A 12,743-nucleotide genomic window follows, 5' to 3' on the forward strand; every position below is an offset into this window, starting at 1 on the left:
AGAAGAAGAAAAAAGAAGGAAACTTCAGCCTGCCTGTAACCAGGTGAGGTCAGTATGCTACAAAATACACAATAATTTTAGATGTTATGTATTCTTCAAATTATATATTGCTTCTATTCTTTTTACAAATACAAATTTTATATATTTTATTTTCATGTTTATATAATATTTTTTTTAATTTAACATTATATCATTTTAATGTAGGGAGTGATAATTTCTGAAATATTTGAATATAATAAACATTAATTTTGTTATAAAAAATACTTAAGAACAAAAATTAAGAAATTGTTTATACATTTTATTCAAACAATATAAATAAGTACAAACTTCAATTATTTTTAAAAAAAAAATCTAATAAAAAATTAAAATTATTAATTATTCAAAAATAACGTTAAAAATATTAATATTATAAATTAATAGAATTTTATATAATTAACCTGACCATAAGAAAAATAATTATTCAACAATGTAATAATTCATGTAGAAGTATATATAATTGATTTATAAGTGATGACAGGTTAATTAATATGTTATAGATAAATTAATTAAAACTTTCAACATAAAATTGTTAATATATATATATATATATATATATATTTATTTATTTATTTATATTGATCTCAATTAAAAAATCAAAATTTATTGTGTATGTAAAGTTAAATTTTAAGTGCATCCATTTTTTTTTTAATATTATAAATTATTTAACTTATAAAATAAATAATTTATAGTTAAAAAATAAATATTATAAAAAAGTATACCAGATTCATATATAAAACATATAATATTCTAAAATTAATAATTATGTTATTATATTAATATTAGACTAATATAACAAATAAATTACAAAATCCAAAAAAAGAAAGAAAAAACTGACCTAGAATAAGCCTCAAATCATGGCTTGGCGGGATATTAAACTTGTAACCAATTATTCATATGATGTCAATAAGTCAAAATTATAATGATACATCAAATCCGTGACAAAGAATTAACTTCCAGGTATTGCTCTAACTGAGAATCATCTATCAACTTTCAATTATTTATATCTTTTTTAATAATTATAAATATGCAAGAAAGAAGTATAATTATTGACATCCAACTCTTTTAACTAACAAGAAATCGTAATATATTTTAACTAGACACTTATAATATGATATCATGTTCCCCTGGTAGAAATATATAAATTTTGTGAGAAATATATAGTTTCTTTTTGTCGTACACGATAATTTATTTTTTTTGTCGCAATTGTCTTATTAGTTTATTTTTAGGGTTATTGTCTTGTAATTTTCTTTGTATATATTCAATAATTTACTTTTTTTTTTTTTCTGGTAGTCTTCTTGTGTCATAAACAACAATAATTTACTTATGTATCAATTTTCTATAATTAATTTATTTTAGGATAGTTGTATTGTAATAATCTCTTTTTGTCGTATAATTTATTTTATTGCATATGTTATTTACTTATTTTAGGGTTGTTAAATATTACATTATTTTTTTTATTCTGTTGTTTAATCTCCTTTTGTCGTATATCTCATTGTCTTATTTTGTTGCAAGACAAATAAATTTAACCGACTAGCTATTTAAATAACTCGATTATTACATTAAGTGTCTGAACTTTGTTATTTTTAATAACTTATAAATTATTCAAATAACCTGAATTTAAGATAGGTCAATATATTATCCGGTCAAAATTAACTAACATAAAAATAATCAATTTTAGGTACATATCAATATATTTGTTTTTAAAATAGTATTTCTATTCTTATACAAGGCGTTCTAAATAGGAATATAGTTTTTGAAATTTGATTTCTTAAAACATCTTGGCTGCACAATCTAATACATTTGTTAATTCTTGAAATACATATGCTACAAAATAATACAGAATAATCATAAATATTAAGTATAATGCTAAAAATTGATTCTAATATCACAATATATATAGAAATTGATAATATTAACATTTGGTCATGCTAACGCATCAAAATTTCATCATCAGAATCTATCAAATATCATAATACATTTTAACTTCATTTCACATTCTTAATTATAGATCTCAAATTTACACTTTCACTTTATAAAAATAGAAAAATATAAATAGAAGGATGTAGAAACAACCATGTCCCATACTTTGATAGGCAAATAGATATTAATAATTTAGCAAAATAATTCAAATAAAAAATGAATACTTTAGCCAAAAAAAATCAAAGAAAAAAAACAAAAGAGATCAATGAATAAACTTATCCCCTTTCTCTCTCTCTCCTACCAATAAATCAAATCCTTCTTCCCTAAGCAAATACCGGTATCCAGGAATCGATTTCATAGGGAGAGAGAGAAAGCAAAATGAAGAAGAAGATACCAATCATGGCGTCTCTGTGTTTTCTGGTGCTCGTCTTATCTTCTTTCCCGGAATTAGGTCTATCTAAAGACGACGGACATTTTCTCGGCATTAAAAAAGCCCTAGGCGGAATTGAAAATATCAAGGGCTTTCAGAACAGCGCCGAGATAAAAAATCTCTGTCGTTTCGCCGTCGAAGAGCATAACAAGAAAGAGGTATTCATTCTTCATTCTTCAATTCAATCATCTATCGTTTTCCGATTTCTATTATTATCAATGAATCATTCAATCAATCTACGATTCCATGTTCTTTGTTTTCAGAACACTCTTCTAGAGTTTACTAAAGTTATTGCTGCAAAACAACAAGTCGTTGCCGGCACGATGTACTATCTCACCTTGGAAGCAGTTGACGGAGGAAAGAAAAATGTATACGATGCAAAAGTTTGGGTGAAGCCATGGATGGATTTCAAACAGTTGCAGGAATTCAAACCATCTTCATCTCCATGAACTGATTGATGATGATGATGATGTTGATGATGCCTCCTTCCATGTGGTATGTAACAACATGCTTTTTAAGTTTTCGCTCTACTCTGTTTCATATTTGCAAGTTCTGTGTAAGATAATATAATGAAGATGAAGTTTATGATGATGAAGATCTTAAATAAATAAATCAGTTGTGTAAATCGGATCATAGTTCATATTATATATTGCAGTAACTGAAATCCGTAGAGCTGATACAACAACTTTCTTTGAAAATTCAAAAGAATGAAATCGAAAATCAAAAACTACATTTCTTCGTAAGGGATGCGTTTGAACAAATCTGCATCATCCAATCGTGGTTTAGCAATCGCCTCTAAAGGTTTCTTCATATAAGTAACCAATCCAGGATTCTCCGACATATCAATCTGCTCCGGCGTCATTCCTTCCGGCGGGAACCACGAGAAATGGTGAAGAAGATGCGCCAGCATCGACGTTACCAGATTGATTCCCAATTGAGCCCCAGGACAGACTCTTCTTCCCGCACCAAAAGGTAACAGCCTGAAATCATGACCCTTCATATCAACATCCGCCTCAAGAAACCTCTCCGGTCTGAATTCCAATGGATTCTTCCAAACCGCAGGATCCCTAGCCACTGCCCAGACGTTGACGTGAACGTTGGATCCTTTGGGGATGTCGTAACCGCCTATCTTGACATCTGCATTTGCCCGATGAGGGAGCATTAACGGAGTGGGCGGGTGTAGCCTCAATGCCTCTTTCGCCACACATTGGAGGTAAGGGAGGTTCGAGAAGTCCGTCTCGTTGATAACCCGACCTGATCCGATTACTCGATCCATCTCTTCCTGCGCTTTCTGTTGGACTCGAGGGTATTTGATCAGCTCCGCCATCGCCCATTCTACTGATATGGCAGTCGTGTCCATTCCAGCCGTGATCATGTCCTGTTTGTTTTTGTTAACAGGATGTTAGACACAGAATTTGAATACCTTCATAAATCATATAAATCATACCCAGAGAAGACCAATAATGGTGTCTTCACTTAGATCATATTTATCTTGAAGAGTGAGTAAAGCATCAACAAAGTGCTGCTTAGCCCCGCCTTTCTTCCTAGCCTCTGTGTGTTCATCCATGATCGATCGGGTGAGGTTGTCTCTCCTGGCGCCGTGTTTGGCGAATGACTCCTCCTCCAACGGGAACATCCATCTTAGCCAAGGAATGTGTTCCGCCATGGCTAAGGATGCGCCCAGCTTCAGACCATTGGAGACGATAGCCTTGAATTCAAGACCTTGTTCATCCATAATCCCTTCTGCATTCACAAATCTCTTCCCAAATGCCAACCTTGTTATGTTGTTAAATGCAACCGCACCTAAATACTTCTTCACCAACAAAGCCTTTCCTTTGTTCTCTGTAATAAAAGTCGTTACATTTTAGAGATCCATGATGAATTCTATTCTATTCAATTCATCATAAAGAAAGAAAGAAAGAAACTTTACCAGGATTGTTGCAATCTATGAAGATGGATTCAACCATGGCAGTGACTTCATCTTCTCTGATGGGTCTGAGACCTTCGAGTCTCTTTGGAGTAAAAAGCTCGACAGTACAAACCTTTCTAACCTTAACATAGTGAGGACCATAATCAGCCCAAATCAAATCCTGACCATCCCGACTAAACTTGGCCGCCGATCGGCTTCTGTGTCGGTCGGCTAACTGTTGGTCCTTCTCCTTCAACACTTCCTTAGCCAATTCCGTGTTGGAAACGACCACGTTCAAGGTGGAACCGAACCAAACGGAAATGATAGGACCGTAGACTTGAGCCCATTCGTAGAAACACCGGAATCTGACCGGTTTGATGTCGTAGAGGTTTCCGACGACGGGAAGTGGACGTGGACCGGGAGGAAGCTTGAACCGGAAACGGCGGTAGAGGTAGTAGGTGACGAGAATGACGAAGAAGGAGAAGGGTAGAATTGGGATATCCATGGTTGAAATGAAGAGAGAGAAAGCAGGTTTGGCTTAATAATGAACGAGACAGTGTGGAAGAAGAAGTTGAGATTTATTGATGGTGGAGAGTTGGTGTCACAAAATGGGGTTGGTGAGATTATTTTTTCTATTTATATATTTAGGTTTTTATTTTTATCTGATTTTTCAAATAATGAAGAAAAATAAATAAGAGAGACAATGGGGAATTGTATTTTGTATTATGGGTTATTCATATAATCCAAAAATATTAAATATGAATTCACTGCATCAAATTAATCAATTTATTTATTAAAATATTTTTTATTTTAAATTATTTTTATTGATTTTATGTATATATATTATTACTTTTAATTCTTTTTTTCAAATAAAATATTATATTTTTCTCAAAATCATCAATTTTTTTCCATTTCTAGATTATTTTAATAATAATGTTTGAAATGGTTATTACATATCTTCACATTTTTTTATTAATTATTTTAATATATATATATATTATTTTAATTAAAGTTAATTGTATTATGTCATCTCTTAGTATATATTATATTATATTTTACAAATTCATTTTTTTCAAAGTTAAGTTTGTAATGTCCATGTCACACACACTATATAAACCCATTTCTTTCTTCAATGGTTTAAAAAGAAATTTAATAATTTTTCTTTCTTCAATTTATTATTATTAAATTATTTAATATGTTATTCTCTTTTAAATTTTATTATTATTAAAATATTTTAATATTAATTAAATTCAAATATAAAGTTATTTTGCCATTGACTCTAAATATTTAGCTCCCATGTCATTATTTTTTCTTTATGAAATTATAAATACAAATTTATAAAAACTTAGTTTGTATATATAATTTAAATTTATAATATATGATTCTTTTTAATATTTATTATATTTAAATATTTTAGTATATATATTACAAATAATTTATTAATTTACAATTTTAGAAAAAATAATATCATAAATATATATAATTTTAGAAAAAAGTTGATTTTATATATTTAAAATGATGAATTTCAAATTGATGGTACTTTAAGAAATAATTCAAAAAAAATTCTTATTTTATGGGTGAATATATGTATTATCTCATTTCTAAATTAGATCAATACCAAAGGTAAGAGTTGGTGTGGAAAAATGAAAAAAAAATAAAAAGAGGAAAGATGGAGACTTGAACATGGGCAATAAAAAATAGTTGGTGAGAGGTGCCCACAGTTTTCCCAATTTCAATATTGGCCAGATTCAGATTTCTTACAATTTTTTATTTAATATTATTTATAATTTTCAAACATTTTGTTGTAAAAAATGTTTCTGAATTCATCTTGTATATATATTATTTGAAAATATCAAGATTTATAAATTATTTGATTTTTTTAAATATTAATTTAAATTAGATAATATTAGGTAACATATATTTTAATTATACATATATCATGTTCTTATTTAAATAACATTTTAGCTTCAATTAATATGATTCCGAAAATATATATTATCAAAGTTTGGTAGTTGTAGTTGATGAGAATATATTCATTATTATTAATTTCCCTCTCATGAAAACAAATAGAATAATAATTGTGTATTGTGAGTCGTGACACTTTATCCATCCACCTACCCCTCCATTGTAATTTGTAAGCTTGTGGGACTAAAATAAATAGGTAAATAATGCTATTTTATATATCTATTATTTTATTTTATTTTGTAAAGAATGGTGGTTTTATAAATATAAGGCAATTAGAAATATGTCCTAATATATGTGAGATTACAAAAATATAAATAAAAGGAAATCTTGAACAAATTAAATAGCCCTTTTATTTTTTAAGGAAAATATATTTATTAAATAGCAAATAAATCACCGTGGGATTAATGAATCTTTTTAAATAATATATATATATATATAGAGTGATAAATAAAATATTAAGTATGTCACTATATTGAAATAAGACCACCACCCAATAAATGAAAAATAAAAATCAGAAATAATATCACAGTCACAATACAAGGGAGGTAAATCAAACTTAAATATATTTCCTAGAAAAACTCTTCTTAAGTTTTTTATTTTAATTTGTTTGCTAAATGAAGAAAAAGAATAAATATTTTGAAGAGAAGCTCTATTTTTCATTTTGTCACATTTCCAAACACAGCGAAGATGAGCATAGTGAATCAATTCTATGTTGAACATATTGCCTGTAGATGGTTTTGCCCATTTTGTAAAATGGTTGTAGAATTATTGCATTGAAACTAAAATCTATTGTTTGGTTTATGATTATAACGTTCTAGACACTCATTTTTTACACTCGAATTTATAACTTTTAAAAGTCTCGAATATTTTAAAAAAATTAAAAAATATAGATAATAATAAAAATATAGCACAATAAAAATAAAAATAAAAGATGATAATAATGGTGACATAAATAAATAATCTATAATATTGATATAGAGATTTGAAATAATAAAGGGAATAAATAAAAATAAGTATATTTGTTAGATTTTAATACCCTCATTGATTTCTTGCAAGAAAATAAAAATATTTAGAGCTAAAAGGGAAAGAACAATTTGAACCTATTTGAGAGAGTTGCACATATGCTGAGGGAATACTTAGCTGTCCCTAAGGGCAAAGCTCCAAACGCGCTGATGTAACCTCTGCGTTTGGACGGGAAGCGTTAATATTTGTAGAAGATGAGTCTATCTTCTTCGACTTTGTCCTAAAGAACATGACTAAAATGTGACAAGATCAATTCTCACCGTAAGTGTTTTGAATAGAAAAATACTCGTTTCACATTAATTAACAAATTGGGCACTTCTAGTTGGATAAGTTTGAAACTGATGGAGAAAGACTTAGGATATCTGTTAAACATCTTTGGGCAACGGCATACCAGTCCAAACCATATGTGTAGACTGCATATATAAAGTGAAAACATTGGAAATCAATATAGAAGTACAACATTGCAATATAGGCCTAATTAAGATCCTTGAACAATAAATTTCCTAAAATCGAAATAGTCAAATATAGCTATTGGCGCAAGTACTTTATGATTAAGAAATATTTGTCTCTTGCACAAATAGTGTATGAATATTAGGCTTTTTTTTTTTTTTTTTTTTTTTTTTTTTCTTTTTTTGTTAATTTTTTATGTATGAATGTTGGCTTTTTAAATTTTTTTTTTTTATGTTGATGATATTCGAAAAATCTACATTTTTATACATTTTTATGTTAGGCAAAAATTCACAATGATTTTAAAAACAATAAGATGATGATCCACAAAATAATAGGATCACGATGATTGATACCAAACATACCAAACGAGACAAAATTATATTATAATTTGGATCATAATCAGTAAAATAATGTGCATCAGTAACAAAAACTACGCTATAATCTAGTTCATTATCAAAAAATCATTTTTATTGAGATTATAATTGTGATAAAAATACTAGTTTTTAAATAGGCTAGTGATCCATAAAACTATAAGATATCCCTCTTTTACTCTTTCACTGATTACTCAATTCACATACACAATGAAGGATAAAAGTAAAACGAACTTCTATGTAACTTAATAAAATAAAAATATCTATTTCAGTACAGACACTTTTATAATCGACAATTCAATGAAGAAGCCAAGATTTGCACATATATAATGATATAATCAGTTAGCCCTCTCAGTCTGAGAAAAATCAATATTCAATTTTGCTACTAAACCACGATTTTACAAGTTTACAATTAATCAACCATCTTTTTAAAGTAAACTCTTGAAAGATCAGGATAAAAAAAATAAAAATATAATGAGGTTACATGTATAATTGGATTTTGTAACAGTTTCATTGATCTTATATATCCTAATTCTTTTTATGTAACAAATCCGAATCCCAATTTCAAATGGGCTTCGTTTTTAGTCACGAGCTTTCTAAATTTCTTATGATCCACTCGTGGTATTTGTCTTTGTAGTTCTTGCACGGGCCTCCCAAATTGGTTAATATATATAACTGGACAATTTTATTTGAATTTAGTTGAAATCATTTATAATCATGAGTCCATGACCCAGTTTTAACCATTAAGTTCATTTCAATGGTCCAATATTCCAACTGCATAACCCCAAAACATATGTGGTGGCTTCTAAAGGTATTGTGTACTTTGGGAAACTTATTTTTTGTTCACTTAGTATTATACACTATGAAGTTTGAAGTTCAATAATAAAAAAAAAAAATCATTCATGAATAGAATTAAGAATTGTTGCTTAAAGATGCAAAGTTGTCTCGTTATCTAGACTATGGTCAAGATTTATATATTTGACGTGCGAAAATAAAACCATATGTTAACTAATTTTAGATACTTTATTTGTTTTTCGATGTTTATTTGTTTCGATATTGACTAGAACACATACATATTTCAAAATAAACTAAGTTATTTCTTAAAATATTTTTGGAATTTCTATATATTCACATAGAATTAAAAATAAGTTATTTTGTATTATATATATATATATATATATCTTTATATGGTAGAACAATACATTAAAATAAACTAATTAAAATGACTATTTATTTGGATATAGAGATATGTATAATTAAGGTAAGTTATGACTTATGATGTGGAGAATAGATGCTGAATTTTAAACATGAAACTAATTAATTAATTACTCATTCTTTTATGTATATATATTTTATATAGATACCATATCCTTAATTAGTAAAGTGCTTATACAGTGGTTATCGCACTTATGATTCTTACAGTGAGCAATCCATTTTGCAATTTGCTTACATATTTATAATTCAGTTAATTCTGAAGTTACATAAATTTATGCTTTTTAGGTTTTACTTCCGGTTATTAAATGAGACACCCTTATGTTTAAACAATCCTTAATATACATGAAAATGAGAAAAAATTTAAGAGTTTTCAAAAGAATGGTAAAAAGTATTTTGTCAAAGGTTAAAAACAATTTGATTAGTAGATAAAAATGTAACAAATGATTTCAAAATGTTAACGAGAGAATATCGGCTAGAACATAGCATCAACAATTATCGTTCTTACCACTTCGAATGTAAAACAACTCTGACTAATATTATTATTTAAGTGTGTGACTTAACATGATAAGTGGAACGATAAAAAGAGTCCAATAAATTGTGTTTTAAAACAAACAAGAATAAGAACATTTATAAAGTAAGCACTTGCAAAGTGCAAACCCTAAGTGGAATCTGAATCAAATGTCAGCCAAACTGTCTTGCTATAAAGTTGTAGACATGAACTTAAATTATTCAGTGGGACACGTCATCCCAAATATATATTCTTTTGTGGGTGATACGTACATAAATCAACATTTTATTTATTTATTTATTAAATTTAATATATGTAAACCTTTTAAATTTCCGTAGGATTCGATAGTTTCTTATATTTCGTTACACAAAATATAAACTGAAAATTAAAAATTAAAAACTTTAGCCAATAAAATAACTAGCTAATTTCCTTAATAGTAAAAAGTTAAATAATAATTAATATTTTTCTGATTCCTATTACTAAACTAGCTACTAAAAAAATCCGATATATAATAGTCCAAACGGAGGAGACACAATAATTGAGAGATCGATCGAACTCTTAAAACACTTACCGAAATAATTATGGTAACTCAGATATATTCAATTTAAACTCCAATCGAACTACTTAGAATTAAGATAAAACATATATTATTCAATAAAGATTAATTAAGAATAATTCATAAAAGAAATCTAATATTAATTAACAATTTTTATTTATTTCCTTTTCAATTGTCGTTTCAATTTTCTATAAATTAATAATGCTCTATTATAAAATAAAGAAGATTTTGAAATTAATACAACATTACCACTTCCAACTCTGAGATATGACATGCCTCTTTGACAACTAAAGTAAAAAGATTAAATTCAAAGTTAAAAATAGTAATTAAAAGTCACCAGTTGATTTAACTTATTGAAAACTAACATTTTACTTTGTTATTATTAGTGTTATTATTTTAATTTTGATGTATATATAGTAATTTTTTTTAATAATATTTATATACTACAAAAAGAAAAAAACATGTGGTAACTTAAATTTCTCTCATTATTCAGGCTTACAAGAAAACACGTTACAATAAGTAAAAAAGACAGACTTGCCCCTTATGGCAAAAACCAAAATTTGAAAATGTCTAAAACACCCCCATTGATACTCTTTGAAAATTGAAATTATCCCAAAATTAAAAAGACCCTCCGATTATCAGTTAATGACATTACAGTCCCTCAACTTTATATTATTAAAAAACACCCCCCTAACTCAATCATGGTTTTGGACATTCCACGGCTATTTGTGGAACAGGGCCAGTACTGACGGCGACGGTCGGCAACGCCGGTTTTTGCATTTCTATGTCGTTTTCTTCAGTAATTGCCGGCAGCATATGGCTGTTTCCGGCGTCTGAAATCACTTTAACCGGTTCAAGGATTGAATTTAATTCCATCTCCTTTTCTTTGTACTCCTTAAACTTTCCCCACAGTACGGCGTATAATCCTATCACGATCAGAACAGAGCCCAGAATTCTGCAGACAGATCGATCATAGTGACAAAATCATTAATAAAGATTCAATTTTTATACTTTATACCTAATATCTTGAATTGGGTCTCGAAAAATTTACTTACCCTCCAAGGAAGATTTTCTCGGCGAGGATGAAAGAACCCATGATTGCTACAATGATCATCATCAATGGACTGAAAGCTGTCACAAAAACTGGCCCTCTTTTCTCCATAACCAATCCTTGAACGTAATAAGCAATGCTTGATGACACAATACCCTGTTGATGATTTTCATAAGATCATCGATCGTGTAATTAATTAAGCCAAATGATTTGAAACAGAGAAAGGGAGATAGATCTTACAGCATAGGCTGCGGCGAGAAGATTCATGTCGAATCCGATAGCCCAAGCGGAGGGTTTATGTTCCATGACCAAAGTAACAGCGATTGATTGCAGAGTACCAAGGAAAACCACCATGGCCGTGAGAGAAAGCTGAGCAGTGTATTTTCTCATAGTGATCGCCTGAAGAATGAAGAAAGCAGCCCAAGCAAGAGTAGCTAGAATTAGAATGACAGAACCCTTCACCCAATCCTTGTCGGCGGCTGCAGCCACGGCAGCAGAGGTCGCCTCAATTGTTCTGTTTTCCGACCAGATCAAGTTGATGACATGTCCTTTGTAAAATGTCATTAACATTGCCCCTGCAACCGTCAGTACTGTTCCAGCCACCTTAGCTTGGCTTATCACTTTCTTAATGTTTATCTTCTCCATCCTATAATCATAATAATATTTAAGAATCTCAATTTTATAAAAAAAATATTTATTAAAAACCGACTTATTACCTGCATATGACGGCCATGACAAAGGTCATCGCCGGAAGCATGTTACTAATGGCGCACGAAAAAGTTGGGGAGGTGTATTTCAATCCGGCATAGTAGAAATTTTGATCAATCACTGGCCTATAAGTTATGTGACATACATTAATTATCATCAAAATATTGGTAAGTAGAAAATGAAAAGGAAAAACATGTATAGTAATTAAGTAGTATACATACCCTAGAATTCCCAAGGCAAACATTTGCATGAAAATGGTGAAAGTGATCTTGGGGCGAACCTTCCTCTCGAGAACAATAGCGAAAGGGGCGATAACTAAGGTTGCAAAGGCGTGTCTATAGACAACGAGAACATAGTGGCTCATTCCTCGATTTAGGGAAACCTTGCTTATGATGTTCATGCCGGCGTAACCGAATTGCAAACAAATCATAGCTATGTATGGTTTGGCTCTCTCAAAAGAAGAAGAACCTTTTCCTTCCATTTTCTTGAGTTAGTTTCTTGTTGTTGTGTATGAATTAGTTAGCTAGGGTTAAAGAGGGGAATTGAAAGATGAAGAGATTTAACAAAAGCTATATGAGAGATATGTATAGCTTGTTGT

At 29.2% G+C, this 12,743-nt stretch overlaps 3 protein-coding genes across 3 annotated transcripts; 1 reads left to right on the top strand and 2 right to left on the bottom strand.

Moving 5' to 3' along the window:
• Window positions 1–2,258: 2,258 nt before the first annotated feature.
• On the top strand, window positions 2,259–3,014 carry LOC124923910 (cysteine proteinase inhibitor A-like). The gene is made up of 2 exons (XM_047463910.1): window positions 2,259–2,547; window positions 2,653–3,014. The coding sequence occupies exons 1-2, from the start codon at window positions 2,338–2,340 to the stop codon at window positions 2,836–2,838; spliced, it is 396 nt and encodes a 131-aa protein (XP_047319866.1). The 5' UTR covers window positions 2,259–2,337; the 3' UTR covers window positions 2,839–3,014.
• An 8-nt stretch (window positions 3,015–3,022) lies between these two features.
• LOC124923909 (cytochrome P450 98A2) lies at window positions 3,023–4,851 on the bottom strand. Its single transcript, XM_047463909.1, has 3 exons — window positions 4,320–4,851; window positions 3,837–4,231; window positions 3,023–3,767 (listed from the first exon to the last, which is right to left on the bottom strand). The coding sequence occupies exons 1-3, from the start codon at window positions 4,801–4,803 to the stop codon at window positions 3,117–3,119; spliced, it is 1,530 nt and encodes a 509-aa protein (XP_047319865.1). The 5' UTR covers window positions 4,804–4,851; the 3' UTR covers window positions 3,023–3,116.
• A 6,002-nt stretch (window positions 4,852–10,853) lies between these two features.
• Window positions 10,854–12,743, bottom strand: LOC124926325 (WAT1-related protein At5g07050-like). Its single transcript, XM_047466526.1, has 5 exons — window positions 12,367–12,743; window positions 12,154–12,270; window positions 11,678–12,083; window positions 11,442–11,593; window positions 10,854–11,341 (listed from the first exon to the last, which is right to left on the bottom strand). Exons 1-5 carry the CDS (start codon window positions 12,624–12,626, stop codon window positions 11,086–11,088), a joined length of 1,191 nt encoding a protein of 396 aa, XP_047322482.1. The 5' UTR covers window positions 12,627–12,743; the 3' UTR covers window positions 10,854–11,085.

The sequence above is a fragment of the Impatiens glandulifera genome, chromosome 2, assembly GCF_907164915.1.
Source record: "Impatiens glandulifera chromosome 2, dImpGla2.1, whole genome shotgun sequence".
NCBI classification, from domain to species: Eukaryota; Viridiplantae; Streptophyta; class Magnoliopsida; order Ericales; family Balsaminaceae; genus Impatiens; species Impatiens glandulifera.

Bases quoted from the DNA above. Each gene is read 5' to 3' on its own strand.
- LOC124923910 (XM_047463910.1), top strand. From the start codon at position 2,338: ATGAAGAAGAAGATACCAATCATGGCGTCTCTGTGTTTTCTGGTGCTC. The intron at 2,548-2,652 runs GTATTCATTCTT...CTTTGTTTTCAG, and splicing joins AAGAGCATAACAAGAAAGAG to AACACTCTTCTAGAGTTTAC.
- LOC124923909 (XM_047463909.1), bottom strand. From the start codon at position 4,803: ATGGATATCCCAATTCTACCCTTCTCCTTCTTCGTCATTCTCGTCACC. The intron at 4,232-4,319 runs GTAAAGTTTCTT...CTTTTATTACAG, and splicing joins CATAGATTGCAACAATCCTG to AGAACAAAGGAAAGGCTTTG. The intron at 3,768-3,836 runs GTATGATTTATA...AAAAACAAACAG, and splicing joins CCATTATTGGTCTTCTCTGG to GACATGATCACGGCTGGAAT.
- LOC124926325 (XM_047466526.1), bottom strand. From the start codon at position 12,626: ATGGAAGGAAAAGGTTCTTCTTCTTTTGAGAGAGCCAAACCATACATA. The intron at 11,594-11,677 runs GTAAGATCTATC...AATCATCAACAG, and splicing joins TTCTCGCCGCAGCCTATGCT to GGTATTGTGTCATCAAGCAT. The intron at 11,342-11,441 runs GTAAGTAAATTT...ATCTGTCTGCAG, and splicing joins GAGAAAATCTTCCTTGGAGG to AATTCTGGGCTCTGTTCTGA.